This window comes from Periplaneta americana, chromosome 2 (assembly GCF_040183065.1).
Source record: "Periplaneta americana isolate PAMFEO1 chromosome 2, P.americana_PAMFEO1_priV1, whole genome shotgun sequence".
NCBI lineage: Eukaryota > Metazoa > Arthropoda > Insecta > Blattodea > Blattidae > Periplaneta > Periplaneta americana.
In genome coordinates, this window is record NC_091118.1 from 61,047,099 (window position 1) to 61,072,983 (window position 25,885).

At 34.3% G+C, this 25,885-nt stretch overlaps 1 protein-coding gene across 1 annotated transcript in view; it reads left to right on the plus strand.

Annotated features, from left to right (window-relative positions):
• Cand1 (Cullin-associated and neddylation-dissociated 1) overlaps positions 1-25,885 on the plus strand; it is a 67,266-nt gene that overhangs the window by 35,745 nt on the left and 5,636 nt on the right. The window contains exons 10-19 of the mRNA XM_069817756.1: positions 1,693-1,847; positions 3,673-3,801; positions 8,456-8,587; positions 10,519-10,687; positions 14,018-14,175; positions 15,912-16,072; positions 18,706-18,904; positions 20,083-20,340; positions 20,647-20,835; positions 22,908-23,151. Of these exons, the coding sequence (XP_069673857.1) occupies positions 1,693-1,847; positions 3,673-3,801; positions 8,456-8,587; positions 10,519-10,687; positions 14,018-14,175; positions 15,912-16,072; positions 18,706-18,904; positions 20,083-20,340; positions 20,647-20,835; positions 22,908-23,151 (1,794 nt within the window). The remainder of the gene's footprint in view (positions 1-1,692; positions 1,848-3,672; positions 3,802-8,455; positions 8,588-10,518; positions 10,688-14,017; positions 14,176-15,911; positions 16,073-18,705; positions 18,905-20,082; positions 20,341-20,646; positions 20,836-22,907; positions 23,152-25,885) is intronic.

The following is a 25,885-nucleotide window of genomic DNA, read 5'->3' on the forward strand; positions in this document are numbered from 1 at the left end:
TAGGTTATGTTAAGAAGTAGCCCTTATTTTTTATTGTACACAGAGAGACAGATAATCTGATTTTACTTGCTTTTAGGTTTTTTGGTCATTTGTAAAAATGTAAAAAAATATTGAGAAACAACTTTGCATTATTAAGAGGAATTAGGCATTGTTTGCTTAGTGGCTTGGCAATAAGTTTCGAGGGTATTAAATAAATTATTTTCACATGCCTAGACTTGAATGGCACAGTACCGCACCAAGACTGCAAGCACTGGCCGAGAGCTTAAGATAAGTGGCATTGGGCGTTATTTTACTCCTGTATTTTTATGAAAACTTGTGATAAAGCTAGCCCAGCCATGACTGCTAGACAACACATCACGCGTTTGTCTCCTGGCCTTGCTTGTCTCAACTACCTCCCGTCTCACAGTCAGCTGATTAGTTCACGCGTGTACTATTTATTTTCTTTTTTGGATATTTTCAATACTTTCTTACCAACGTACCACCAGTAAAAAATATGTGTTTATTTGTACTTTCAATGCGGAATCTAACCATATATTTTAAAAATATTTTTTCGTTGCCAAAGGTGTCTTAATGAAGAAAAATCTAAATTTCTCCATTTCCATAAAAAGTAAGAAAAACTGTTTACATGTCAATATAAACTTTAACTTCTTAGCATCAAAATAAACCATGATTTTGATCATTGGGTGAAAGGGTTTCGGAGCCACAACAGTTTAAACTTGCTAATTTTATGAAAATACGATAAATTTAAATATTATTAATTTAAACACTATTAAGTTCTGATGCCTCAAAACTCTGCACAAAGCATTATATCATAGTTGTCTACGGACAGAAAAAGTTTCATTGTCTTTAAAAATTGCAAGGTCAATTTTCTCTATATTTCGGTCGATTTGAGATGGTATAGCCCATATGCTTTAAATTTGAGTTTGAGAGTTGTCTTAAAATAATAAAATAATCTGTAACATGGAAAAGATTTTACATGACAATTTATTGAAAATGACATACAATAGATGGATGAGCAAGAGCTTGGACTAAACAGTTCCTTTCATGGTTACCATGCGATCTTGTCCCAGGGCATTATTTCAGCACAATTTTGGGGTGAGCAAACTTTACTGCAGTTACAAACTATAATTCGCCCAAATATCACAAATATATTTCTTATGATTCTGGTATTGTAAAACATTTTTATGCATTACACATGTTCTTTTCTTAATAATTATTATGATTCATTACTATAACATTTTTAATATATAACATATAAGAAAACTTCAGTGTTAAAATATTTAAAAAGCTGATGTACCTGAATATGGATCATATGCGAAGACAAAGCAGGAAATAGGAATGACTGGAGAAAGCTGGGTTTGCAGTGAAAGACTTGCCCTTGGGCAGAACACTATGAATGAATGTGCCTGAATATAACACATGGTTGTTTTAGAGTGATATGTGTCATTGGCAGAAGTAAATAATTTTCAAGATTTTACAGATAGTGTAACAGATTTAAAACACATATGCAGGATTAAATGAGTTGAACAGTAAACATTTGCAACGATTCTAATATGTACTTCAAAGATTAGAAACGTAATTCCAGTGTAATTTTGTAATCAAAATTGAAATCAGAATTATTTTTGTAGAGGTTTTTTTGAACTTAAAATGTATGTGGAGAGTATTGTTATCTGACTTAATGTCTATTCACAGATACTCCAAGCAATTTTGACTTCACTCCCTTCACTGCTGAGCTGTACAATTGCACGTTAATTCGGCTGAAAGCTGCAGATATTGATCAGGAGGTGAAAGAACGGGCCATATCCTGCATGGGACAGATCATTTGCAACTTGGGAGATTATTTACAGGTGGATACGGTATACGCAGAGGTATTCTCTCTCTCTCCCCCCCCCCCTTTTATCCTTCCATCCCCGTTCTCCGTCTGCTTTCCCTGTCCTTCCTCTCTCCCTTTTTGACTCATTTGTTACTTGCAGTCTTATCATATTTTCCTTCCTTATTTATTTATATCTTTTCATTTATTTTTCTTCTTTCCTTGTTTAAATTTTTTGTTTCGTATTTATTGATCTTCTAATCTGCCTTTTTATTTTCGGTTTTTCTACTTATTTATTTCACTATATCTTTTTCTTTCCTTTCTTCCTTATTTTCTCCTTTTGTATAATTTCTTTTTGAATCTTTATTTTCTTCCTTTATTTGTATTTCTTCTAATGAACCATTATTTCTGTCCTCTTTTTTTTTTTTTTTTTCATTTTTTCTCTTCCTTTAATTCTTATTTCTTCCTTTTTATTTTTCTTCCCTTTTTTTTTCGTTGTATTTACATTTTCTTTCTTTTATTTCCATTTTCTTTATTTATTTAATTAATTATTTATTGAACATTAACCTGTTGAGTACAACTAATATACTTCCACTGATTATCTTGCATCATGCTGGATTAAAGTCGATGTAACAGTATTTTCTTTAATAATAATAATAATAATAATAATAATAATAATGGTTTATTTAACCTGGCAGAGTTAAGGTCATACAGCCTTCTCTAACACTCAACCAGGAGTAAAACTGTGATACAAAAAACACGACAGATTTACGAAGTAAAGTACTCTACAATTTTACATACAAAATTGAAGTAGATAATCATAATATAATGTAAACAAGAAGTCAGTAGAAATCAGTAGTAATATATAACATATTGAAAGAAAGTAAAATGTATAATAAATTGTGAACAGTAGGTCAAAATAAATTAAACATACGAAGTATAAAAATATGAGACAGTAATAATATTGATAATAAGAATAATAATAATAATAGTAATAACGATACTTCACTTTTAAAAAATTTTGATATCTCCCCTTTTTAAAAAAATGAATATACTTACACAATTGCACATGTTCGAGACATCGATTGTTCTTAGATAAACATTAACTATAGGTATAGAAGAAGGTTGTATTTATTTTTTAAAAATTCAGAACAGTTTTTCAGATATTTATAAAATAATAAACATCCTCATCATGGGTTAGGCCTGCTGGTCTTCTCCAGTTAACGGATTTTTTTTCTTCTGAATAAATACTCATCTTAAACCCGTAAATTAAAAAGTCATATATAAAAGTCACAAATTTTGAAGAATTTTATTTTAAACTGTAAAATTATTTCTTTATTACACACTTTTATTACTAAAGATTTGGAAAATTGTTATATAAATCTAATTAAGATAAATTACCACCACAGTTTCAATTAACACAAAAAAAATGTTTATATAACAAATTTATCAAATCTTTAGGTATAAAATTATAATTATAAATTGTACAATCGTAAATGCAATTTTATTCTTTTATTTATTTATTATGTACTTCATTTATTTCTGTATTGTTTATTTATTTTTTATTTTCTAACTTTTGGGGAGGCATCCATGTGTCCTTTTCCCTGTAAATGTGTAGTTAGGAAGTATTTTTAGATTTCTGTAGTCAGGAAGTGTCTCTAGGCACATAATATAACGTAACTGTTTTTGTCTATTATACTCTATATTTTACTTTTTACTGTATTATTCTGTTATTTGCAACTCATTCCCAGTTTCATCCATTAAATTGATTGCAATTGAAATGGACAGAAGGATCTGATCAAGTGTAACTTTATTTTTGTTTAGGAAGCAAGTGCAGTCAGTAACAATGTATTTATTTCCAGGGTGAACTTCACACATGTCTGCCAATCTTCCTGGATCGCCTACGTAACGAGATCACAAGGCTTACAACAGTAAAGGCACTCACAAAAGTGGCAGGATCACCATTGAGAATTGATCTGCGACCAATTCTTGTATGTATCACGTTACATTATAAATAAATATTTAGATAAAAGGACAGTAAGGTTATTCATAGTCTTAGTAAAGGTTTGGCATTTGTTCTTTATTCATTCCCTTCTTACATGCTGGCACATACTACGCATGTTCATCATTTTGGTTTTGATTGTAGACAATTTCGTATCAAATTTTGAAGCTCATTGCTGTAAGTTGTGCACTGTTCTCTCTAGGAAATCCTCAGATTTATTTATTTATTCATTCATTTATTTATTTATTTATTTATTCATCCATCCATCCATCCATCCATCCATCCATCCATCCATCCATCCATTCATTCATTCATTCATTGTCATCAACATTTATACTAGTTTTGGTGTACCACCACATTTCTGTATACAGATTACACCATAACTTTCTATTACATTTTTCTACAATTAATATGAAATCCTGTCAGTCTGTTTAACTAATAAATCCACTAATCCAGCTATTAACTTAACTCCAAACAGTCATATTACTATGATGTACCGAAGTACATATGGAGTTCATATATGATATATTTATTTATCTACAGTGGCGTAGCATGAAATTTTGAGTAGGGGAAGCTAATTCAAGTTGTCTTTCATGCAATATGAGAAAACGTATTACAAAAATACAGTCTTAAAATAAATAGTAGTCAATTTCAAGTCAGCAGTCGAAGATTGGTTGGAACATCGTAAGTAACACCAATAAGGCATGATCTCAAATGATACGTAGTAAAATATGATTTCACGGTTTACACATAGGCTATCTCTAACAAATAGACACATATACTGTACGTATAACATTAGCTCACTCCCTGTCATACTTAGAGAAATCACAATATTAGTACCTATCATTACGTAAGTATGCGTCTGTCTTTTGGTTGTGTCCTTCATTCACAGCAAGGGAGTCGGTCATTTGTTTTTTAAATCACACTTTTGTTCGTAAGTCAGTTTTGATAATACAATTGTCCTAAAAAAATTCAAGTAAATTAGTATCAGGAACTGTTATTTCGCTCATTATTTATTATATCAGCCACAATGCACACTAACACTTCAACTGAACACAACTGACGAAAAGGGAAAACGCGGAAACTACTTATTTTAAATGTTAAAGCTAGCTTCTTTGCGAGCCTTGCGACTAGGGTAGCTTAGGAAGGGATGGAAAATCTATGGGGTGGATTACACAGAAGAAACCGGTCTGCTTGGAAGCTGGTGAGTGCAGGCTTCTTGTTTACTGCTGCATCACAAATCATTCTGAGCTGCCGCATCACAATATTTAATGCGTAAAAATAAATTCTATTAAAATTAATAAATAATTTTCTTCATAAACTGCAGGTTTATTATGAAATTATTATTAACTGGGGAAGCTAAGCTTTTTAGCTTACATTGACGCTACGCCACTGTTTATCTATATCTGTATGACGGACCTGTTACAATTCTATATTACCCCAGATGTGCCTTACTTTACAATATTAATCACCTATGCCAAGTTTCACAACTAAAAAAAAAAAACATGCAAAAACAAAACAAAAAACACACATACACACTACAAAATCAATTTAATACAGCATTACTTTTAACTTTCTCTTCCCATTTCATCTTCACTATCATAAAAAAATTGCCCAATTTATTTAACTCCCTTATATAAGTTATATTACATATTTTCTTATATGCTACATATCTATTCATATTCAAAAATATATTATTTATCCTCTTTTTCCTTGTATTTTTGGTTACTGACATTCTAATAACATATGGAACACGTCTTCTCCCATGCCGCAAAGGGAGCAAATGTCCTTCTCTATGGTACCCCTCCTGTTTTTCAGTTTCCATATTCCTAGTCTCCACCAAGCTAAGCCCATCCTCACTTTCCTATTATTTATTCTGACATATTCTTCTTGTTCCCATGACGTTTTAAAGGCCTTATAGTTACTTAATGCTCGTAATTCGTTGAGATTTTGATATAATTCCTGTCTCGTAGTTTCATTACACCTCTCTTTTATGATTTTACAAATCACATTTAAATTCATTACTCTAATTTCCTCCCATAACCATCTTAGACCTAATCTACTCACCTTGTTCTTTAAATCTTCTAGCCAATTGGATTTCAAATTCGTGTCCCGAGGAAACTCCGAACACTTCTTTTCAATGGCACTATCCTCCTCCATAATATAACCTAAGAATTTTATTTTCCTTACTAGTATCATTCCCATAATACTATCTACCACCATTTCGAATCTAGCAGCTAGGTTAGAGGTGTTCCACAGGATTGCTAGAAATTTCTTACAAAATTTAGCTCTAATGCTATCAATAAGCTGACTAGATAAATCATTACCCCAAATTTCTATATTGCACAATATTTTCGATTCTACAATAGCTCTATAAATATTAAACAGGTTTTTTATCTCTATATTCTATATATTTGTTCAAACACTTATCTATTGCTGTAAGTGCACCATTACTGCATATGGAGTTACAGTGCAGTAATTCTGCATTTCATTGTGATGAAGAATCGGTAGAACGGAGGAAAATTCTCTCCAGCATTGGGACTCGAACCTTGTTTCCAGCTTTATGTGCTGGCACTTTATTCACTAAGCTGCACTGGATTCAAGCTCTGATGCCGATTGAATCCCTCTCATTTTAAGTTCTACCTACTGCGTTCCCTTTTGTTGGTCTACCCTCGTGTACTGTGTTACAGTATGTGTAACAGACACAATGTTCAACCACAAGTAGAGAGGTGCACTCATTACAAGTGACATGGTACATGAGGGTAAGCCAACAAAGGGGAACACAGTAGGTAGAACTTAAAGTGAAAGGGATTCAATCTGGCATTGGAGCTTGAATCCTGTGTGCTTAGTGGATAAAGCACCAGCACGTAAAGCTGGAAAGCTGGTGCCAAAGAGAATTTTTCTCCATTCTACCGATTCTTCATCATATCCAAGCAGTCATTTTCTACCTACCGGTACTGATCTTTAATATCCACCATTTGTTAGTTCATCTCCCAGATCACATTTTACTCACGTTCTTCCTTGCATTGTATTCTTATTAACATAAATTTATATAAAATTATGGTCTTTCTACATTCCCTCGTAATCGTACTACTTTCGCCTTTTACATTTTATACTTTTCAGGTCATTGCAACACTATATTATTTTTCATACAGCTATTGATCATTATTACTCTTTCAAAATATCGTTCTTAAATTTGAATTGTCTATCCTGTTTAAAATCACTATACTAACATTTCGTATTTAACACTTCACACGGTTTTACTCATTGGGATCCTCCTCTTCCTAATACACATCATTATAATACTTACTTACAAATGGCTTTTAATGAACCTGCAGGTTCATTGCTGCCTTCACATAAGCCCACCATCGGTCCCTATCCTGTGTAAGATTAATCCACTCTCTATCATCATATCCCACTTCCCTCAAATCGATTTTAACATTATCCTCCCATCTACGTTTCGGCCTCCCCAAAGGTCTTTTTCCCTCTGGTCTCCCAACTAACACACTATATGCATTTCTGAATTCGCCCGTACATGCTACATGCCCTGCCCATCTCAGGCATTTGGATTTAATGTACCTAATTATGTCAGGTGAAGAATACAATGTGTGCAGTTGTGCATTGTGTAACTTTCTCCATTCTCCTGTATCTTCATCCCTCTTGGCCCCAAATATTTTCCTAAGAACCTTATTCTCAAACACCCTTAACCTCTGTTCCTCTCTCAGAGGGAGAGTCCAAGTTTCATAACCATACAGAACAACCAGTAATATAACTGTTATATAATTTCTAACTTTCAGATTTTTTGACAGCAGACTAGATGACAAAAAGCTTCTCAACCGAATAATAACAGGCATTCCCATATTTATTCTGCATTTAATTTCCTCCCAAGTGTCATTTATGTATCATTATAATAATCATTATATATATATATATATATCATTATAATAATCTTGTTAAATCTTGACATGAGTATCGAGTTCATTTTAGTTTGATCATCCATTTCTTAACCTCAAGCAACACTTATAATAAACCATCTAAAAATTGTAACTGTCCTCACTAATATCATTTTTCAGAAAATCCCTACATCATTTGCTAAGATTTACTTCTTTGCCATAAATTTCTACCAGTATCTATATTAATCAACTAGACAGTGTATTAAATTTCCATCGTCCATTTCAATTCTTTAACTCCCTAACTGACCTCTAAATCCAAGTTCTCCTACACACACTTTCATCACACTAAATACGATTTACCAACATTACATCACCATTACAATATGTTAATAAATCCTCAGATTTGGTAGTCCTCTGCAAATAATAGGTACCTAATCATACATTTTTTCGAATATTAATCTCATCATGAATGTCCTTTGTTTAAATGTCTGTATATTATTTTTGCATTGATTCTGTGAGGTCAAAATTTTGATATTGGAAACCTTTGAACTACAGTATACTGTATGTCAGGTTTTGCTGTTCATCACCTATGCTTTTCAGGATCTACATCACTGCAGTACTGTGATACTGGAGTTTAACAGTGCTTGAAAATAACATGTTTCACAGTGAAAACAAAATAGCAGCTGCAAGAGAGCATTGTTACATTAGCAACTTTGAATAAGTGACTGAACTTGTGCTTTTTGCTTCCAGGGTGAAGCAGTACCAATATTGGGTTCATTCCTGAGAAAGAACCAACGTGCATTGAAACTAAGCACCTTGACTTTATTGGACACTCTGGTTCGCAACTACAGCAATGCCCTTAACACTGAGCTACTCAATAAGGTTTGTGAGCATGTTACTATATTGGCATTTTCATTTCCCAGAATTCCACAATGAGATAGAATCCATTGGAAAATTATTCTTTTGTTGAGTGTTATTAATTGGAAGAGCATCTGAATTATTTCAGTTATTTGAAAAGAAAGATAGAAGTTGGAGACTATTCATAAAATAGCCAATTTAGAATCTAACAGTATGACTGTGTTTCGAAATTTGGTATGATATAATAATTTCTGTATCAAAACTTGTTGTACCATAACTCAAAGGTCTATAAAGTGAAAAAGAGGAGCAGGTAATTCCTGCATCAGCCTTGCTCTCCAGAAATGATTCGTCTGCATATATATAGAATCAATCATTTAAGAGATATCTGGTTTAATTATCTCTAAGGGCCGATATTATTAATGCCATTTAAACCTTATGTTCAGTTTAAACTGAAGTTTTTTGTTCTGCTTTGTTTTATAAACCTTAACTACCAATTGAGTTTAACTCGAGTTCTCTGCTGTTTAAACTGCAGTTCAAGGCTCAACAGTGCAAGATGGCGGTTCCTGCAGTATACATGGATATTGTAGATGTTTTCCAAGAACATATGAGTGATAAGTGAGTGATCAATATTACTGAGTGCACCATTCTGAAATATACATAAATGAACATAAGTTTTAAAACAGATTGAGGATTTCGAAGCAGACAGTCCTAACCTTCAGAATTAGGCTTATAGTCCTAACCTTGTTTCGAAAAATTGAAACTCGGATACAACATGCAACAGAAAAATGAGAAAGTGCAAAAATATTTGTTTTAGGGTTTGAATTTAAAGATTATTAGAAAAGATAAATGATTTCTTTTTATTTTTGAAAACATTCTGTTGAATCTCTGCATCAGTTACTAGTTGTGCTGCACTGTTTTTCCTCTGGTAGTATGCATACTGAAAACGATGGAAGATTTCGCAGGTGTCCATAAATCTACTATAAACCTATTGCGCATTGTACTGTGTGTGGCAGACAGTCTCCTGGTAAGATTTACTATGGGGCCTGTTTTATAAACACACTAATAATATTACCTAATTTTACTAGACTCATAAAAATAATTTTATTGTTTGACTGAAATCTGTTCATAAATATTCTAGACAACACATAAAATACGCACACTAATATTATTACTTCATTACTCAGTTGATCCTGTATGGAGTTACGTCGCGGATAGTCATGCAAGGTTTAGCTTGGTTGCATTGTGTTTGGGAGTATAACGTTAGTATCCAGCGTTAAACTATTTGGGGTTGTCTGACAAGCATACTGAAGTATGCGATGTTGGTCAACTTTAGGGTTTTTTTATTATACTCTCTCTGATATCTAAGAACAAAGATGTTTCTTAATGAAGATTCTCCACAAGCATTGGCTATTTTAAATCAATAATATAATTAAACAGTTGCAATCGTCTTTTTTTCTTTCCTAGCAGTAATACCAATCGTATTCCACGACTGTTTAACTTAACCGAGACTCTGTAATATAGCACGTTGAGTTAAACTCATGGTTAGGTTTAACATAATCTTTACCTTTGGGTAGGCCGAGACGTAGATGGGAAGATAAAATTAAAATGGATTTGAGGGAGGTGGGATATCATGGTAGAGACTGGATTAATCTTGCTCAGAATAGGGACCAATGGCAGGCTTATGTGAGGGCAGCAATGAACCTCCGGGTTCCTTAAAAGCCAGTAAGTAAGTAAGTTAACCTAATCTTTAGATTAACCGTATTTATAAAACCGAGCCTAAAGATAATAACTTCATTATTTCGAGGTTTGTTTCTGTTTTACATTGGAGTGCAAGATGGCAGCTTGTAATGTATGTGTGTGTCCATGCATGTATGGATACATTATAAGTCTATTGTAATGTACGTCCAGGGTTAAATTTCACTTTTGGTTTCTATCATGTGATTACTTTGTTGCAGGTTATAATTGAATTGGCACCACTGTTGAGCGAAGCAGACCTCCACATTGCACAGCTGACTCTGACACTTCTCACATCGATAGCACAGCTGCACCCTGCAGCACTGGCCCGTGTCTCTGATGCCATTCTACCAGAGATTCTCATACTAGTCAAATCACCTCTCTTACAAGGTATGTTTACACTCTTATCGTCCTAGAAACGCTGTTTCTTAATGTGCTTCTTTTCTGTTGAGAAAAGCAAGGTTGGGAATGTGTTCACTGAACAGTTGAAGTGTGTTTGTCTTTATATTCTTTTTGTTATATTTTCTAAATGGTTTACACATATGTACATGCATACACAAAATTAATTTTACTGTTCACACGAATTGGAGATTAATCCTTTGAAGAGGTGGAAAAATTAAAATATCATGGAGCAACAGTAACAAATATAAATGACACTCTGGAGGAAATGAAACTCAGAATAAATATGGGAAATGCCTGTTATTTGGTTGAGAAGCTTTTGTCATCCAGTTTGCTCTCAAAAAACTGAAAGAATTTATAAAACAGTTATGTTACTGGTTGTTCTGTATGATTGTGAAACTTGGACTCTCCCTCTGAGAGAGGAACAGGGGTTAAGGGTGTCTGAGAATAAGGTGCTTTGGAAAATATTTGGGACTAAGAGGGATGAAGTTACAGGAGAATGGAGATAGTTACACAACGCAGAACTGCACGCATTGTATTCTTCACCTGACATAATTAGGAACATTAAATCCAAATGTTTGAGATGGCCAGGGCATGTAGCACGTATGGGTGAATCCAGAAATGCATGTAGAGTGTTAGTTGGTAGGCTGGATGGAAAAAAAGACCTTTGGGGAAACCGAAATGTAGATGGGAGGATAATATTAAAATGGATTTGAGGGAAGTGGGATATGATGATAGAGAGTGGATTAATCTTGCACAGGATAGGGACCGATGGTGGGCTTATGTGAGGACGGCAATGAACCTCCGGGTTCTCTAAAAGCCATTTGTAAGTAATTTCACACTATTCCTGTACACACTTAGAATGATGTGACTACTTTCCAGGTTCACATACACACACAGACACTCTCTCTCTCTTTTTTTCTCTCCCTCTCTCTTGTTTAGTTTTAATATTATGATTAATTGGTCCGTTACTGATTGCTAGAGCCCTGATTTATATGCATGCAAATATGCTCCATAAAATATTAAAATATACGCTATAATATGCAATATTAATTTCGAAAAATGACACCTCATAAGAGTAAAAAAAAAATGGTAGTATTTTAAACCTCAATGCATGCATATTTTGTTGAAAGTTGCGAAAAACCTTGTACATTACAATAAAACACAGTTAAACTTGAGTTTACTTATTACTTAAGCATAAAATTTCTATATTTTACCTACATTAAAGCTGACAATTGCAGGAAACGATAAATGTCATCTCCATGTTTTCCATAGTGAAGCTCCTACACCTATCAGAAAACATATTTTTGTACATTCAGAATATCCTCTCCACATCACAAGAAGTCACGGTGCATGGGGTAAACTTCGTATATTTCTTGTGTCAACTCATCTTGTAATTCTGCTGCCTCAATTTTGCTATCTTACAAACAGATTGGTATCCAGAATTTTTTTGCAGGCACTGATTGAAGTTTTTCAGAAAGGTTTTTTACAATTCTGTATGTTTCAGTAGCCAAGGCATTAATAACATTTTGAACTAAGAACAAAGAGACTTACAATGGAGAACACTGTGTTTCCATTCTTGTTATTGTTTCAGACATACTAACTTACATAGTACTAAAACAAATTAACTAAGCATGATTTCACAGGATGTGAACCTTTCTTTATTCTTTAAGCTTTGGGGAATTGCCGAATATGCAGTTTTTTTGTATCACAAAAGAAAATATGCAATTTTTGTACTGAAGTAGGAAAATATACATGCATTATAAATAAATCTTAAAATATGCAGTCATATGCACTAACAAATATGTATTAAGTAATTACTGATTACTAGGGGGTGGATGTTGATGAAAAGTCATCTTCTTATTTTTCACATTAGGACAATGCCTATTAATATAGAAATTCTTTCTATGTTAATGTCAACTTAAAAAAATAATTTCTTATATTGCATTTTTTGACGTTTTTGAACTAATAGGTCATTTTTATATTTTTTTCGGCATTTATTGGTTATTTTTTTAATACTTTGAAGAACTTTTAGATCATTTGGACTGCATTTTACTTTCTTCTTACATTTTCTAAGCAAATAGGTCAGTAGTAATTACCTACTGAATAAGTGAATAACAGTGAAGTTTGAATTTTGTAGTTTGGAATAGACTAAAGTCCACCCCTCATTCCACTGAAGGCTTCACGTCACACAACGGAAGTAATATAAAATGCTTGACAACAGCTTAGTTTAAGTGAGGACTTTGACCTCTACTGTTCTTTTGTCAGTACGGGGGTGTCTTTAGAATTTATCTTTAGAAGGGGAGAAACTTTCACCATGTCCTGGACAGGACGTGGTTTGGAAGGGATGTCTACTGTAATAGACAGTATTTTTAACACAAAGATTGCAAGAATGAATGCTGTGCCCACAATTTGTTTTGTCATTCACGCTCCCTCATCTGTAAGATCTGGTAACAAAAGAGAAGTGCAGAAGAAGGAGGAGGAGACAGAGAATGAAGACACTGACATGGACCACCCCTGATTGAAACACATTGTAAACCCTCATTAAAATCTATAGTTTTCCCTTAAAACCTTCATTTTGTTGCATGTTCTTTTCCTTTATCTTAGCTAAATTCCAGGAAGTTGCCTCCTCTCTCCGAGATTTGCAGGGCAATCATTGAAACAAGGTGATTAATTTTTAAGAAGTTGTGGTGCGAGTGCGGTGAATAATATTTAAATGTAATTTTCTTTTAATTTTATGTCATTTTTCCATTAGTTTAAGGGCATTTTAATGATCATTTTAAGTAGATTTTTAGGTCATCAACATCCGCCCCCTACTGATTACTATTGCCATGATAATCGAAGAAAATCACGTTTCCATATATCAAACTACTTACTCTGTCACACGTTAAAAGTGTTAAAATTGTTAAAAAGGTATTTACCTTCGACAGATGGCCCGTTTCGACGCTATGTGTCGTCGTCTTCAGTCTCTTGAACCACTCAAGAGACACTGAAGACGACGACACATAGCGTCGAAACGGGCCGTCTGTCGAAGGTAAATACCTTTTTAACAATTTTAACACTTGTAACGTGTGACAGAGTAAATTTTATGTTTTTAACAAAGTGTTAACGAGAACTTTAATCAATGGATATCAAACTAGTTTACTTGCAACGTACATTTTGCATATAAATCCAGGATTTACTGATTACATTACATTTTGGTGTTCGTTAGGTCTTTCTTCATAGTGCATTCATGATTGGATTTCCTATACAAATACATATACAAAATTAAAATTCTTTTTTAAGTATGTAGTTTGTTATACTCTGTGTGCTTATGTACAGGTGCTGCATTGAATTCCATGCTTGAGTTCTTCCAAGCACTAGTAAAGGCAGGGCTTCCTGGACTAGGTTATCGGGATCTTCTAGCCATGTTGGTAGCTCCAGTCACACAAGGTGGTGCTGTAGGTTCTGGTGGCTCTGTACCTGTACTCCATAAACAGGTGAGGTTCAGGAATGTCTGTGATAAAAGTGCCTTGAACAGTTTCTTACGTATAGAGTGCTCTGCTTAATGTTTCTGTCTGTTCTACACTTCTGTGAATATCATCATCACCACCACCACCACGACAGCCCTCTGTGGGGCTTGGGCTTCTGAAGAAATTTTCCCCATTCTTCCCTATTTAGTGCTGAGCTCCTCCAGTTCACTTTTATGAACATACATCCTATTTTAAATGGCACTGTGCTATTTTTACTTTTTCGTTATATGAAGTACGAATAAAGAGATGATTTGGCAGTGCTGCAAAAAAGTAAATGAAGAAGAATAATAGCTGATGATAATGGAGAATTGTTGGGATGACACAGGAGGAACTGGAATACCCAGAGGAAACCCGTGTGTTACCTGAACCATGGGCTTGTCCAACACGGTTATACATTCAGGATCGACCAGGATTTGAACCTGGGATCACTGGCTTATAAGCCCAACATGTTAGCACTGAGTCATCATTGTTGCAATCAATAGTATGCATAGATATCTCGATTGAAAGTAAGCTTGTAAAAATTTTACTATGTTTACATAAAAAAATAATAAATTTAAATTATTTACATTACTTAAAAATATGCTATTGTAGTTTTGTGAAAATATCATTTTGTGTGTTAGTGATAGTAAATTGTTAAAATATGTTTGCTAATATTAAATTTAATGTTTATTAAGACGTGTAAATATAACGTAGTTAAAATAGTCTAAGGATGTTTTAATTTCTACTTTCAGTCCTTCCTTGCTCGTATTAAGTAGAAATCTCCTTTTAAGGGTACACCGAGGTGAAATTTCAGTTTTCTAAACTAATTAAGGTTGAAATCTGAAATATTATAAATAATGTGTATACCAAATTTCATCTAATTTGGTTTAGGAATGTCTCAATTATATTAGCATTTTTGTAAATTTAAATTGTTTTGTGAAAAATCGCTATTATTCCTACAAATTTTAACATTTTCGTCTGAAATTCCATTTTTATAAATTAAAGAAAAGTGGAGGGAGGGGAATATTTTTATATTGTCAACACTAAAAACAACCAAAAAATTAACAACTCCTGCAAAAAGAATAATATTTAAAAATATGTGAGACTTAAAGAAAATCCTGATAGTAAGCTTTGTTACACATATATTAAAGAAGTTTCACAAAAAAATCATTCATGTAATACAAATTTTGTAAGAGAAATAGCATTTTTAGCAAAGTGAAATGTGCAAAAAACTGACAAAAATGAGTTAAGAAATTTTAAATGAATATAAACACATGCATAGCCTCCCAAACAGTTGGAAAGACATAAGTGCATGAAAATTATCCCAGAGCTTCCTTAGACCACAAACAATTCTTTATTGGAAAAAAAAAAAAAAAAAAAAAAAAATTCTCTTAGGTGTACCCTCAAGAAACCCCTCATTTAAAGGAAAAAATAATTGGTCTCCAAGAGATTGATTGAAAAGAGGTTTTATTGTATAATATGTAATCTTTGTGATAGTCATTGTTTAATGTCCTCTTGATTTGATGTAATGTCTTGTTTTGTACTATTTTCATTTTGAATATCTGTTCAAGTATTGTAAATTTATATATAAAAAAAGTATCTTGAAATGTTGTCACACATGTACTGTATAAATGATTAGGTAGATAAATGAGGCTCACTTATATTTAGGAGTCGCCTTTTAATTTGCTGCTGTCCCAAGCATTAACAGGACTGTTGTTGTGCAGGCATTCCACTCCCTAGCAAAGTGTGTAGCAGCACTGACAGTAACATGGCAGCAGGAGGCGCTGATGGTTGTGGAGCAATTTCTCAAGGATGTACAGAATCCTCGAAGTGATGCCCAGCATATCTTTGCACTTCTTATCATCGGAGAGATAGGAAGACATATGTAAGTTATGTACCCTTTTCAGTAGGAGGAAAAAAACACATGAGATATAAAATATGAGTTGATGCAATTATCTTTTGCCATAATTACAGTCACCACTACCATCATCATCACATTACACTTAATGAATGATGATGATATTGTTGATATATTATAAAGGAACTCGAGCACCCAGAGAAAACCCCTGTGTTGCTTGAACCACAGGCTAGCTCAACACAAGTTATAAACTCAATGTGAAGTTTCCCAGACATATTGGAAAAAAAATATGGGACACTTATCATTTATCATTGAGTATGTTTAGTATGCTCACCCATCAAAATGCCAATCTTTCAAAGTGTGTGTGTAGTAAAGTTTACTGCACAAACACTTTACTAACTAACTAAGGGTAAGTAAACAAATAGTAAATAGAATTGTTAGGGAGCATATTTGTATTAAGTTTATGCTTCCTTATGTAAGTTGCTTTCAATTTGTTTTTACTAAGTTATTACAGAAATAGCTACAAAATACACTAAGGTACTCACATGACAATATTCTTATAAACCAATCCGTCTTGGCCTTGCAATATTTCTCTAAAGAATGAATTTCATTTAACAATTGTTTATTTTGAAGAATCGTGTCATGAAAAGCAACACAGCCCTCACTGAAGAATGATTTTACAAGCATTTATTTTACTGTTTTTACAGACAATTTATTTTTCTCATCAGTCCATAGAGCATTCATGCGAGAAAATAATCTTTTGACACATGCATTTGTTTCAGGGATACACATAATGAACTCCAGTACCCTCTTCAAATTTGAGAGTTCTCCTTCAGTACTTTTAAAAAGACCCACTCAGACTTCATCTAAACATTTGGTGTTGCCATCACTTGCCTTGAGAAATTAATAACTCACAATATCGTTTCATAATAGTCCATCTATAGTCACCTACAATGATGAAGTGCGATGTTTGTAACTTGTAATATGGAATAGACATTGTAACTTTTCCATTTTTTCTCTGTTTAGAACTCTAAAATATGGGACAGAAAGCTGTCCCAAAGACTTTTCGCATTAGCAAAAAATGGGACGATTCCATATTTTATGGGATGTCTGGGAACCCTAGTTTGAACCAGGACCCCTAGCTTGCTAGCACTGAGCCACCATGGTAGTTGTTTCGTAAAATTATCAGTCAATTTTATGAAATGATAATTGTATAAAACTTGTGAAATCCAATGTCGTGTTTTATATTTCCTCACTGTTTGCATTTCTCTGGTTTTGTAAAAAAATTTTTGATTCAAATTCAGTGCGAGAAATACTTCAGAAACGTTTCTTGTGAATATCTGGTATTTGTTCAAAATTTACAGGTAAGCAGATGAATGGACTATAAGTCTCAGATTTCGAAAACAGACACTTGAAATAATACATTGCTTTGTTTGGGGGAGGGGGGGGGGATTTAAGGTAAAGTACAGCTCGGTTCAACATTATTGACCCCTGTCCTTGGTTGTTTGTCTAGTGAGCGAGCTGTTTGTTGCGTCATAAAAAAGAAATTTAATCACAAATGTGCATAGGAAAGGAAGAGGGAAGAAAGAGAATGAAAACAATATCTATGCTTGTAGCTGAGGTGACACTCCTGTCAAGAAAATATGTCAACATGACATTGTTTAGTCAATAGATGTAGTGGTTAGTAGCGGGATGTGTGGAAGAATATTGTGCTTTAAGACTGAGTGTACCGCGACATGATAAGAAGGAAGTGTTAGGTGTTATGGCTGTGCGGCCTGACCTGTGTGACCCAACCCGATGAGTAACTCGCTCTTAGACTATCTGCTTACTTTTTGCAGGGGCCAAAATCCCTGAATTAAGCTGTACCTACTGTATTTATGCGATTATAACATGTACCTTTTTTTGACAGAATATCTTTAAAACTGGGATGCTTGTTATATTTGATGGCTAAATGGTTAAATGGAGTGCAAGAGGTCAAATGACGTTATTGTCAAATGCCTGGCATTAGAAAACAACAACAACAACATATTTGATGGCATATTATATTCACACGGAAACACTCAGACTTGAACAAATTTAAATTTATAATACAAGATTGGTAGGAAACCGCTGATGAAAACGACCATTGTAGGTTCGTGTTTCCTCATCTTTTATGCACTTTTCATTTGTAATTTCATGTCCATTCTTAACGACAATTGAAGGGTTTAGAGCCATAGTGGGCCAAGCGCCATTTATTAAAAACAGAGAATGCAAGGATTAAAGTCAAGCGAATACCATAGTTTACTGAAGATTGACATATCATTTAGTTTTAATGTGCATACCTTATATTACTTGCTATGTTTCCATTGAATTATGGTAATAACTTCATTTTAACCCTTGTTTTCTACGGTTTTAGTAAATGGCGCTTGGCTCACTATGGTTCTGAACCCTTCAATTATTAATACTAATATTATTTTTAACTACAATGACACTTTTTTGATAATATAATTTTAATCTTGAGTGAGTTACAGCACAGGTGCGTAATATATTCGCCATTAATTCTTTTTCTGGATTTTAGGATAAAAAAATTGGAGTGCTTATTTTATTCAATGGCATATTACATTCGAGTAAATACTGTAATTAGAAATGAAAGGTAAAACTGTGATGATTTGTGATTGCAGTGATCTAAGCAGCATCTCAAGTCTGAAGCAGGTGATCCTCAATTCATTTTCACCTCCGTCAGAGGAGGTCAAATCAGCAGCGTCCTACACACTAGGCAGTGTTGCTGTTGGTAACCTGCCACAGTACCTCCCGTTTGTATTACAAGAGATAGAGGCCCAACCCAAACGTCAGTACCTGCTACTCCATTCCTTGAAGGAGGTGAGTATAAGGACTAAACTCAGTATAGGTGAAAAACGAAGGAAGGACTGTAACTTATCAGAGAATGTTATTTTCTTTTTTGTGCATTATTTTAAAGAGGACACTGAATTTTTTCAGAACTTTTTCTTTTCTATTGAAACATTTTAATGAATTTTTGAGTGTAAGGTCAGAGCAGTGTTAGAAATTGATTAGTTGGTTGGTATCTAATATCTCGTAATGAGTGCACCTCTGCATATACTGGGTGTTCAGTTCAAAGTGTGTCATGATGTCACTGTTGGTGAGTCAGCGATTTGAAGTGAGTTTCAGCTTTTATGTCAGAGAAGTTGCCTATTAATCAAGGCGTTCAATCAGAACTTGAGAATGTGTGCGGTATAACTTCAACATCGTAGCTACAGATGGCGGTCTGTATGGTCTGTGTACTACCATAACCTCTTTCGAACTGTGTTTTGCGCGGGTAAGTCGTACCCAGGGTATTTGTTATCATCGGTTGCATACGACACAAATCAAATGCTCCGTGTCCATGTTAATCGTCGAAGTTAATGTCAACAAATACTGTATGTAAGTAATCGTCTTAACCCTCTCCCCATATCCCGACAGTAAGAAAAAAAACTCACCTCAGTATGTGTTTCCAAACAGTTCACATTCCTGCCACTACCGGCATTACAGTACGTATCGGTAAGCACTCTTCTGAATGAACAGCGTACTTGCCAGGCAACTTCTCTCGCACATAGGTAATATGCCTCTGCGGAAATGTAGGAAGATTGAATTCTCTAGGCTCATCGGCTAGCCACATGACGACATACAGCGAGCCGTGACACACTTTGAACTGAACATGCAGTAGTGTGTTGAACACTGTGCCATTGTCACACATCTGTGTTGCAGTGCATGAGGGTTGGCTACTAAAGGGAAAGTAAGAGGTGGAACTTAAACTGAAAGGATTCAATCTGGGATCGGAACTGGAATCCGGTGTGGCTTAGTGTATAAAGCATCAGCACGTAGAGCTGAAAACCCGGGTTCGAGTCCTGGTCCCAGAGAGCAACAACATAGTAGAAACAATATGAAAATTGTGTAGTGATGCCTATTACATACCATGTCATTTAATGGTTAATAATGTTGACTTGGACATGCATATCAAGAAGTAAAATGTGTGAAATGGTTTATTTAATTTGTTTGTGCAGATCATCACATGCCAGTCATCGACGCCTGGCGGTGTTCAGTTACTACAACCATTCGTGCCTGCAATCTGGCAGCAGCTGTTCCGTCACTGTGAATGTGGAGAGGAAGGCACGCGAAATGTTGTAGCAGAATGCCTAGGAAAGCTGACACTCATTGACCCAGCCAGCTTGTTGCCACGGTTACAGGAGTCATTGGTGTCAGACTCAGCACTTATGAGGACAACTGTTGTCACAGCTGTTAAGTTCACCATTTCTGACCAGGTACCATACCTTAATTTCATGTTGCTACCCAGATCCTGGACACACTGATGTTGCAGATATAGATTTAAAGAAGTGATGTTATTTTTCATCAAGTTGTTAAAAATAATTTCAGTCATGAAAGTAATTTCATAAAACCATGTTTATGAAAGTATTTTATTCAATGTGAAATATGCTCAAGATTATGTAAATTTCTTGCTGCTTTAATCATAATCATCATCGAAAAACATTTCACTATTGCAGGTCATCTACAAAGCCTATGTTTGTGGTTAATACCACAAATGATATATATTATGTTGTTTTTTCCAGCCACAGGCCATCGATCCACTCCTAAGACAGAGTATTGGTGAATTCTTGAGAACACTTCAGGATCCTGACCTGAATGTGCGACGAGTGGCACTTGTAGCATTCAACTCTGCAGCGCACAACAAACCTTCACTTGTTCGTGACCTCTTGGACTCAGTTTTGCCACAGTTGTATAGTGAGACTAAAGTCAGGGTGAGTAAAGTGTGTTACCGTACCATCTCAGATCTCAACTGCAGTTTGTGCAGTTTGCTTTCACAGCTAATAGAGGGTTCAGCATTTCAACCAGAGTAAGTGCTAGAGGAGCTGCAGTCCTCAGTAGTCTAGAGATTGCTGTTCAATCATAGGTTCATGGGTTCAAATCTAGCCAAAGATGATAGATTTTTAAGAGCGATAAAAATTATTAGTATGGCTTTCCTTGAAAGGATATACAGTGTCTACCAATAGTTCAAGGACACCCATTCAAAATAGATGTCATTACTGTCCTTACACTTATGTGAAACTCTCTGATTTTTATAGAGAGACCAAATGCCTGTGAAAAATGAAGTTTTTTTTTTACTGCAAACCCAATCTCTCTATCTTTCAAATGGTGGATTATATAACAATTTTTCTGTTACGAGAACTTATTGAAAAATTACATTTTTCTAGGAAAAAAATTAATTACCCCAGAATGGATTTACTTATATCAATGAATTTTGGGATTGAGTTAGATATTATCTCATGTCATTCCTTCACATTGCAATAATCTGTCACTTCATGTCCATACTCACTGAATTTCGATCTATTTTTTTTTTTTTTTTTTTTTTTTTTTTTTCAAGGAATAAATCTAACCTTTCCACACTTGTAACAAACTCCACAACTGTTTACTAAAAATGGAGGGAATAAGCTGATAGACAAGTTTTTATCAACTCCCAGTGTTATGATGTAAATGGCAGTGATGGTCCCTGATCAATTTGCCGCGAATTTCAAATTCAGTAGAATTTTAGAAACTGGAAATTTTTCATAAATGAAAGAAAGAAAAAATCTGGATTAATGCGTGGATGAGCTGTCACGAATTTTTAAAATAAAAAGTGATAATTACACAATTTTCAGATATGTATGTGTAAGTCTATCCCAAAATCCATTGATCTAAGTACGCTCATTTCGGATTAATTTTTTCCATAAAAAATGTAATTTTTCAATAAGTTTTCATAACAAAAAATTATTATATGAGGCATTCAAAGCTAAAGTGAATCAAGTCTATGAGACGTAGTTTTGAGATAATAGGACTTAAAGTTAACTTGTTCTAGTGGATTATCTAATTTCACTAGCAATAATTTTATTGCTCCATTCTCAAATTCTAGATTTATAAAATATAAACATTTGTGATGTTAATTGATGCAACGCTTTGGTGACTTGATCCACATTACTCAGAACATCGTGAACAAATAATCTGAACCAAAAGTGGCTGGTGTCAAATTTGTGACTTAATCCACTTTAGCTCTGAATGCCTCATATAATCCACAGTTAGAAAGATAGAGAGATTGGGTTTGAAGTAAAAACTTCATTTTTCACAGGCATTTGTTCCACATAAGTATAAAGTCAGGAGTGAAACATCACTTTTGAAGGGATGGTCCTTAAACTTTTGGTAGAAACTGTAAAGCTGGGGTCCCATGTCATACATCTACGACATGTGAAAGAATCCTGTCCTTAATAGAGGGATCCAGGCAAAATTTTCCAGCCATTTCTTGTCCCCTGTAAGGTATCACAATAGGCCCATATCAGTTGTCTGAATGTGTCTGGACTAGTCTAACTCACTCTCCATCCATAATTCGTATAATACCATAGGAGAGCAGCATGTACAGTGAAACATCCTAATAACGGACATTGCCAGGGGGAAAATAAATGTCCGTTGTTAAGAAGTGTCTGCTGTTTAGAAAATAGTATCAGAATCATTACCATTTTTTATATTCAACACTATTTGTCTTATTTTATTTGAATTTATGTCCTCACACAATGCAAGATATAGAGAATGAAACTTTTATTTTTAAATAGCTACGATTACCTAGTGATTTTGAAACATAAATTACTACTTTCATTTCTAAGACTGAATCGGAATTTACATTTTTAGAGATATACATGTGTGAAAGCTGTGACTTTTACCAAATAGTTTTACGAAAACTGTAGAGCACCCCAACCACGATGTATTAAGAGTTGCTATCAATTTTTATACTGTGTACACATTTGTTAGATTGATGTCTCCTGAATTTCTCTGTCTCTTGTTACAGAAAGAACTGATCCGAGAGGTGGAGATGGGTCCATTCAAGCACACAGTGGACGATGGTTTGGATATCCGTAAAGCAGCATTCGAATGCATGTATACACTGCTGGACTCGTGCCTGGACCGTCTTGACATTTTTGAGTTCCTGAACCATGTCGAGAATGGACTCAAAGACCACTACGACATCAAAATGCTTACATACCTCATGGTTGCTCGACTGGCTCAGCTTTGCCCCACAGCAGTGCTGCAGAGTAAGAACAGCATTTATCTGTCAAAGCAGTATGAGCATTTAATCACAAAATGTATATAGGTTTTCTATTCATTTAAGTGCTTCATTTTTTTCTAAGAATGGTCTTTCCACCAGTATGGTATTACACTTTGTTGTTGCATACAACATGCGCTATTTGCTCTGAAAATCTGCAGCCATTTATACCCGAACTAACACTTTCTGAAGTCGAAATTGCGATAGAAAATCTGAAAAAGTACAAGTCTCCAGGTATCGATTAAATTCCAGCAGAATTAATACAAGAGGGTGGAACACATTATCTAGCGAAATTTATAAGCTTGTACTAGCTGTTTGGGAAAAGGAAATTGTGCCAGAACAATGGAAGGAGTCCATAATTATACCTATCTTTAAGAAGGGGGAAAAGACTAACTGTAGTAGCTTTCGAGGAATGTCATATCACTTTTGTTGACGTACATAATTTTGTCCAATAATGTTTTGAGAAGATTAATTCCTTATGTAGATGAAATTATTTGGCATTCATTATCACTGTGGTTTTAAGCGTAATAGATAGACTATTGATAAGATTTTTTGTATTTGACAGATATTGGAGTAAAAAGGGAGTATAAGGGCACAGTACATCAGTTATTCATAGATTTCAAAAAGGCATATGACTCTGTTAAGAGAGAAGTTTTATATAATGTTACTGAATTTTGTATTCCCAAGAAACTAGTTCGATTAATTAAAATGTGTCTCAGTGAAACTTACAGCAGAGTTCATATAGGTCAGTTCTGTCTGATACTTTTCCAATTCACTGCGGGCTAAAGCAAGGAGAAGCACTGTCACCTTGCCCTAGAACAGGCGTCGTCAACTGATCGCACAGTCGTGCTGGCTGAAGCTGCACAGTGCACAAGTCTACACGTGAATCAGTCGCTGTACAGGAGAGGGGAGGGGATGATAGTTGAAACCGGCTCAGTGGTGGTACACTCTTATAGCCTATTGGTTATGCACCATCCCATGTGTTTCTATCAGTCGCTGTGCAGGAGAGGGGAGGGGATGATAGTTGAAACCGGCTCAGTGGTGGTACACTCTTATAGCCTATTGGTTATGCACCATCCCATGTGTTTCTATCAGTCGCTGTACAGGAGAGGGGAGGGGATGATAGTTGAAACCGGCTCAGTGGTGGTACACTCTTATAGCCTATTGGTTATGCACCATCCCATGTGTTTCTATCAGTCGCTGTACAGGAGAGGGGAGGGGATGATAGTTGAAACCGGCTCAGTGGTGGTACACTCTTATAGCCTATTGGTTATGCACCATTCCATGTGTTTCTATTTGAAATATACGTAATAAAATTTATCCTATAACTTAAAGAATTTGAAACATGTAATCATTAATTTCTTCTGGCAAATTAGTAAACAAACGGAGCACATTAAATATGTTGAAATCAGCCAAATAATATAATGAGTTTAACGACTCATTTTGTTCCTAAAGCTAGAAACAGTTTCTTCAGTTTTATGTTTAACATAAATTATTCCTTTTTTCATCAAACATAAACTAAATTATTACATGAAAATAAAGGCCACAAATATGTACAACTAATAAAAATGAATAAACTATGTTCAATACTTATTCTCCATCAAATTACAGCCTATATAAGAGAATTGTTTTCCTATATAGTATATCTAACGAACATTTTTCCTTTCTAGAAACATAGTAAATGCCAAATGAGCTTATTAAACTTACTTTAAGATAACTAATTGCAAAAATTAGTTACTTTTGTACCGATAGAATTAGGAAAAGAATGTGTAATGTTTAGTTGTTTATTATTATTATTATTATTATTATTATTATTATTATTATTATTATTATTAATATTATTATTATTATTATATACATTAGTTATTAGTAATTTTTGGATGAGAGTGGTTCGTTCTTCTCCCTTATATTTTTCATAATCGTTCGAGTGATAGGACAAATAATGTCATTGTAGGTTGAAATTCCTTCTGTTATTCAGAACTTTACCACAAACCAAACACGTGGGCACTCCCGACTTTTCAGCAAATAGAAATTACTCTTCCTATAATAAATTCAATGGCTTGGATGGCTTATCGGAATTTATGGTCCACCACTGTGTACTACAGAGAACGATCTGTGACTGTGGGCCTGCACAGACATCGCTAACAGCAGGCGAGGCGCTGCACGTAACTAGTGCTATGGCCAGTTGAGGATGCCTGCTCTAGAATATTCCATTAGGAAAGGCCAGGATAACAGAGAGGGTTTGGAATTGAACGGGTTACATCAGTTGCTTGTTTATTTATTTATTTATTTATCTATCTATTTATGTCCATAACAGGGCAAAGCCCCAATTACAATAGACAGTACAGATAAAAAAAAAACATAGAATTGCATACAACACGAAAAAAGAGGTAAAACAGATACAAGTGTAATTACAAAAAAAAAATGGATGATTTGAATATGTTAGGAGAAAATCTACAAATGATTAGGGAAAACACGAGAATTTTACTTGAAGCAAGTAAGAAAATAGGTTTGGAAGTAAATCCCAAAAAGATAAAGTACATGTATATGATTATGTCTCGTGAAATGTAAATATAAAAATTGGAAATTTATCCTTCAAAGAGGTGGATAAACTCCAAATATCTTGGAGCAACAGTAACAAATGTAAATGACACTCAGGAGGAAATTAAACGCAGAATAAATATAGGAAATGCCTGTTATTATTTGGTTGAGAAGCTTTTATT